The 6,090-nt window shown below is 40.3% G+C and overlaps 3 protein-coding genes across 3 annotated transcripts in view; 2 read left to right on the top strand and 1 right to left on the bottom strand.

The window, feature by feature from the left end:
- The window catches only part of LOC137980599 (L-2-hydroxyglutarate dehydrogenase, mitochondrial-like), a 2,751-nt gene extending 2,246 nt beyond the window's left edge, over positions 1–505 (bottom strand). The window contains exon 1 of the mRNA XM_068828053.1: positions 404–505. Coding sequence (XP_068684154.1) covers positions 404–505 — 102 coding nt within the window. The remainder of the gene's footprint in view (positions 1–403) is intronic.
- Positions 506–1,009: 504 nt separating this feature from the next.
- Positions 1,010–1,642, top strand: LOC137980598 (uncharacterized). Its single transcript, XM_068828052.1, has one exon. It carries the CDS (start codon positions 1,010–1,012, stop codon positions 1,640–1,642), a length of 633 nt encoding a protein of 210 aa, XP_068684153.1.
- Positions 1,643–4,123: 2,481 nt separating this feature from the next.
- On the top strand, positions 4,124–6,090 carry LOC137979963 (microfibril-associated glycoprotein 4-like). Its single transcript, XM_068827289.1, has 3 exons — positions 4,124–4,409; positions 4,839–5,219; positions 5,569–6,090. Exons 1-3 carry the CDS (start codon positions 4,181–4,183, stop codon positions 5,823–5,825), a joined length of 867 nt encoding a protein of 288 aa, XP_068683390.1. The 5' UTR covers positions 4,124–4,180; the 3' UTR covers positions 5,826–6,090.

Genomic DNA, 6,090 nt, shown 5'->3' with positions numbered 1-6,090 from the left:
CACATTCAAGTTAAATCTACTCTAGATTGTTAATTACTCACAAAGGCATTCATATACGTTCTTTCAAATTTGTACGCGAATTAACCACTAGAACGAGACCAGGCTCTGCGTTCTACCATGGATTACATTTATAAAATCGAGATAAATTTGTCACTTTCTCTCTCGGCTAGTTGAGCGGACTCGTATCGTTTCAGAAAGCAATACATGTCGGCGAACAACTTTGACGTGGTTATTCACTACAAAAAAAGCGGTTCTTAAGAAGCCACCAAATGCCAAGAAGCCTATGCCAACAATTTAGTTGTGTTTAATACTAGCCTCACATGATATTCAGAAATAACAGTTATGCCCCAATCTTGCAATCCTTTCCCAAGATACTTTAGACCATGAGCAGTCTGTCTCCCACTCGTGGCAAATACCCCTCATTTCCACTAGCTGCTCCACTTATTTGTATCTTGAACGTCGGATATTCCACGCTGGCGTATGGCGCCACAATATTTATCAACATGGGATGAGCGGGGTTTCGTGAAGTTTCGAATCACCCACAATTTGCGGAGGCAATTGGGGTTTCAACGAGCTCTGAAAAGAGATCCCGGTCTCCGAGAGTTGATTTACACAGTACGATTTTTGTCGCACGATACAAGCTTAGGACAGGCCTACAACTCGTTTACGATTGTCGCGTACGCTGCGACAATCGTAAGTCATGTCCTGGGCCTGTTGTAAGCTTCATGTCGCATACGCCAAAAATCGACCCCAACAGGTTTATGTATTTGATAACCACGGCATGAGGTTGACAAGTTGGTCTGAAAACTGATACTCGCTGCAGTATTAAAATACACGCTAGTTATGAATGTTTCGAATGAGTGATTTTTCATAATGGTTTTTGTTTCGTATGACAGGTCTATTGTTTTAAAACTGGGTTTGTCACCAGGTGAGCACATTTAAAAAATATTTGAAAAAATACAAACTAGGTTACACTGGTGGTTTAAAAGATGATATATTACAATAAAAAATGTTCCCAACGTTCTCTGATCGAAGTAAGGAAAAGCAACGAGTAATATCGACATTACAGTCCAATGAATACCCCAAGCGCTTTATTTTGGATGCCAGCAAGCCTAAACCACCGCCGAAGGACACAATCAACGCTGCAGAATCCGGGCGGGGCTATAGCACAATTCAATATGTCAGCGGGACCTCTGAGCCAATAAAGAGAGTTTTGGAAAACCACGGCATCAAAGTGGCATTCAAACCCTATCAAACAATGAGCCAGATGTTTCCCAAACCGAAAGACCAAATAGACAAAGAAGAAACTCGTGGCCCTGTTTACGACATTCCTTGCGCTGATTGTAGCAAGAGCTACGTCGGCGAAACGCAAAGAAAATTCTCAACAAGAAAAGGCGAGCACCAGAAGGCTGTCGCACGGAGACAATGCAAAAAATCAGCACTTGCAGACCACGTGACAAATACCAATCACGATATCGCATGGGATGAGGCCACAATTCTCAGGACTAATAGTAACTGGCACCAAAGGAAGATTTTGGAAGCTTGGGAGATTAATTGCGCGAGAGACCCTCTCAACCGAGATGACGGGGCGTTACTCCCCAAGGAGTATTTGCACTTGACCCTCGCAAACAAGAAAAAATGACACTTAATCAGCGTCTTGCTTATATCTGTGCTTTTGTGTGGTTTTTTCTTTCACTTCCCCTGAAGAAGGTCCGTGTTTGTGACCGAAACGTTGGGAACATTTTTTATTGTAATATATCATCTTTTAAACCACCAGTGTAACCTAGTTTGTATTTTTTCGAATATTTTTTAAACGGTCTATTGTTATTCAGTGATGGGCTGAAAACAATAACTCACTCAAGGAGAACATGCCATTCTCAAACGAAACCACAACTACCAATTTTCAAACTTAAAGGGATAAAGGTTCCTGTTGACCAAGTTTCAAAATTGAAAACTGCTTTTGATCCTGGTTAACCCCATCTACCATTTTCGGTGCGTGCAAATTGAGAAGGCAGTCAACATTTCCCGAAAATCGCTCCTGAAAATGAACTTCATACTAAAAATGACCGAATTTAGTCCATTTTCTTGGGGAAAGAGTGTCCTTATACCTGTCCTAAATCATTCATATTAAACGTAAATGATAGATATTATATCATTGATCTTGAAAAAGCCGCGCGTGGAAGTTAAGATTAGCACTTTGGGGAACCAAGGCATTGGCCCAACAGTTTACGGTATTATCTAAATTTAAAATACCACTCCAGCAAAATACTGAATGGACAGTGAGATTGGGTCTGATGACTGCAACGCCTCTGATTGATCCGCAACCAACTAACCGCAATGGGATTATAAAATTACTACAATTGTAGTTCCGTGAGCGGGCAAGATGAACCAATTCCCGCGCTCCACCTTGCCCGCTCGGGATTTCTCGCTTGGTCCCGCAGCTTCGTTTCGGTCCATAAACACGCAAATATCCAGCCATCTTGACCTCACGCTTGATCAATAACCCATATTTCTTAATGAGACACTTGAAGTTAAGCTGTATGGGTACTAAAATAGATCGATTTTCCCAGTGAATATTTAGACAAGACCAAATATGATCCTTCTGGAAATTGCTCAACGTTGAACTTATTCTGAACTCGATCGAAAACGAAAACAAAGTTCTATACTAACGAAACAACGAACTTGAATAATAATTATTATTGGCCCAACAATACTAAAAACTTAACCACTTAATGTCTGATTTTCCCAACCGTGTGGCGACGCCTATATCAAAGAAACAAGTCCTAAAAATTGATGGCTTGTCATATAGTTGCGAACGTAGGTTGAAAATGGTTGAGAATCGATTGAGAAATCTTTTAAATTTGTTTTCGATTCATTGTCTTAAGACAATTCCGGCTTTAGTTTGTATTTGTTTTTGGCGTGTTTGTTGTCCGGAGTCAACACAAGAACTTTAGCATTCAAATTTCTGTTTCAATGAAACTGCTACTTGTCACAAAAGCTTAAAAATTCTCTTCTTTCAACGCCTCTCCGTCTCCACCCCCTTTCTTTTAAGAAGTTGCTTGGTATCTGCAGATAACTGACAAGACTTCAGCTAAAACCAAACACGCTTCTTTCATCTTTAGCGTAATGCAAATTTGTGCTTGACGTTAGCAGTGTGCTGTTTGTGTTTAAAATCGTATGAGCGATCTTTCTTCTCGACCGCTTACGCAGTCCATTATAAGTCCGATTTAGTAATCCATACACCTGGTCTATCGAGAAGTCCATGGACTAGGGCTCGGAGAAATACACAGACACCACATCCAAGCTCACTATGCACATTTGCTTCGAAAAAAGAAGATCGACAACGAAGATAAATATCTGACCTGAACATTTCTTCACACGGCTTCACTGTGGTTAAAAATGTTAATTATTTTGTGAAGGGTTCGACTATTTCCTGAGGCCAGCAGAGCTCTCCAAAAAGAGCAAATGAAGGCAAGCTTCAATGGCAAACATGTCAGGCTCCTCCTTGTCAAAGAAAAGTCATCTACTTACGCCGCGGCCCCGTTTCCCTGTTTTATAAATTGGTCCATAGCTCTATGGCTGCATAAAACCTGGAATCAATATGTTGTTTTTTTAATTTTAGTCAACAGCAAATCTCAGCTCGAGGGTTTTCAGAGGGAGAAGCTTTTCGAAGCTTTTGTTAATGATCTCTGATAAACATGCTTATTCCAAAGCCCGGTACCCATCAATCAAAGATGAGAATAAAGCTGCACGACAAATTGATTATTCCATCATTCCGTACAAGGTTTTGTCTTAAAATTTGTCGGAAATTAGGTAAAATGGTTTCCACAACCTTCTACTCGTTAAGTGCCCCTGTTCTTTCACTGAATAAATCTTCTCATAAAATATTGAGAAACTGTCTTCTTGTCAAAAGAAAGTTTTCTACTGCCTCGTGACATTGTCTTCTGCTTGTCAAAAAAAACTTGTCTGGTGGTCCTACTGCCTCGAGTCACGGCTACAATGTGTTGTTATTTGATTGGTAGGAATCGATGATTCAGCATTCCCAAAATAGAGCGCAGGAAACGAGAAAAATCTAGTTTGGAAAGACCAAATAAACTGGAGCACAAGTCTCAGAAATCATTTTATACTTATATTTTTGCTTCCATTTTATACAAGAGTTTCCTGAAAGCATTAGTGCATAATGGCATTCCAGCTAGCTCTGCTTTTTACCGCGATTCTTGTTGGGACATTTGCCAAAACGTCTGTACAACCAACAAAAAACCCTGGGATGAGTAAACCCCAGTGTAACGTGAATAACAACTTTTACGCCGGACCACACTGCTGTAAGAAGATCGAGCAGCAACTCACTGAGATCAAAGAAGCAATCGCTGCGCTGAAAGCAAACGAATCTGGCGGCTCTCAAGACAAAGGTTTGCAGTTATACATTTTAGATACTTTTACTTCGAAGACACCAGTGGTTAAAATTTTCACATCTGTTCCGTCGCAAAAATCAATCAAATTACAATCAATTGCAGTTCTAATTGCTTTTGAAATGTTCGCTAGCTCCGAGCAGAAACTCACTGAAATCAAAGATGCAATCGCTGTGCTCAAAACAAACCAAACTGGCGGCTTTTATGACAAAGGTTTTAAATACTTCGTTCACTTCTCAGACATTAGTGCTTCAATTTTTCCAATCTGTTCCCTCGCAAAAAGCACTCAAATTGAGGTCAATCAATTGCTTCTAAGACATTTGCATGCCAGATGTGTATAGTAACTTCCTCTATGACGCCCATTCTTACTTTTTAGAGGCTAGAAATAAGAATGAAACCAAAACTCAACTGACAGAAATTCATTTTCAGTCTTCAAGAACTGCGGCGATGTTTACAATTCTGGTGAAAAGATCAGTGGTGTGTACAAAATCGATCCCGATGGTTTGGGAGAATTTGAAGTGTACTGTGATCACAAAACGGCTGGCGGAGGGTGGACGGTCTTTCAAAAAAGACAAGACGGCTCCGTAGATTTCTTCCGCGCGTGGGACGCCTACAAACGAGGCTTTGGTAATCTAAATGGAGAGTTTTGGCTTGGACTGGACAAGATTCACCGCCTAACTGTAAGCAGCAGTAACAAGCTTCGCGTGGACTTGGAAGACATTCATGGAAATACAGCATTTGCTGAGTACAGTTCAGTTACTGTGGCAAGCGAGCGAGCAAAATACCAGCTGAGTTTGGGGACATATTCAGGTTTGCAAACTCTGGTGATTAATAAATAACCCTGTGTTAATTAAGATAGACACACTTTCTCATTTCAACTAGATGTGATCTCAGAGAATTTTATCTCGCTTTGACCGACAGAATAAGTTGTATATGTAAGCCAGCGAGTTAGCTAAAAAAAATAATAAGAACACAGCAAACTGAAAAACCTGGTAATTATTTCACTCCTGTGGTGATAAAGACGTTACATCGATTTCATGTCGGTGGCAAGTAGAGACAACAAACAATCTCAAGTGCGTCTTAAGAATTTTTAGCATTTTAAAAAAGTTTTAAAACTGCTTCTTATTTTGATGGCTTAATTCGCTTTCTCTTCATCCAGGCACTGCAGGTGATTCCCTTACCTATCACCGCGGGCAAGCGTTTACCACCAAGGATCGAGATAATGATAACAATTCTGCCAACTGTGCATCAAGCTATAAAGGTGCCTGGTGGTACAAGAGTTGTCACTGGTCCAACCTGAATGGTCTGTATCTTAATGGCAAGACCGATGCAAGTGGAATGAGCTGGTATCATTGGAAAAATAGTTACTACTCTGTCAAGCGATCTGAGATGAAAATACGACCACAGAACTTTTGAGGCTCTGTGTCAATTGTATCACATTTCATTTGGTAACCAGGGCATGGATCTTATTGGTCATCAATAAATCGAACTGCTTAACTCGCAAAACCGTGTAAAACACTCACTAGGTTTCACAACAAGAAATTTCTTGCGATTACATATTAGTAGCATACCGCGCATGTTATCATCCGATAGATTTAGATATATCAGTACGTACTTGCTTAGTTTCACAGAAGCAGTAAGCTGGGAATATTTTATTAAAGTTCGCTAATGATGGCCAATG

Source organism: Montipora foliosa, chromosome 12 (genome assembly GCF_036669935.1).
Source record: "Montipora foliosa isolate CH-2021 chromosome 12, ASM3666993v2, whole genome shotgun sequence".
NCBI classification, from domain to species: Eukaryota; Metazoa; Cnidaria; class Anthozoa; order Scleractinia; family Acroporidae; genus Montipora; species Montipora foliosa.
The sequence above is the reverse complement of the archived record's forward strand: the minus strand, read 5'-3'. Positions and strand labels throughout refer to the sequence as shown.

What these genes read in the sequence shown, in the direction of transcription:
- LOC137980598 (XM_068828052.1), top strand. Translation starts at nt 1,010, where the DNA reads ATGTTCCCAACGTTCTCTGATCGAAGTAAGGAAAAGCAACGAGTAATA.
- LOC137979963 (XM_068827289.1), top strand. Translation starts at nt 4,181, where the DNA reads ATGGCATTCCAGCTAGCTCTGCTTTTTACCGCGATTCTTGTTGGGACA. An exon ending in TGGCGGCTCTCAAGACAAAG is followed by an intron (nt 4,410 to 4,838) that starts GTTTGCAGTTAT and finishes ATTCATTTTCAG; the next exon opens with TCTTCAAGAACTGCGGCGAT. An exon ending in GAGTTTGGGGACATATTCAG is followed by an intron (nt 5,220 to 5,568) that starts GTTTGCAAACTC and finishes CTCTTCATCCAG; the next exon opens with GCACTGCAGGTGATTCCCTT.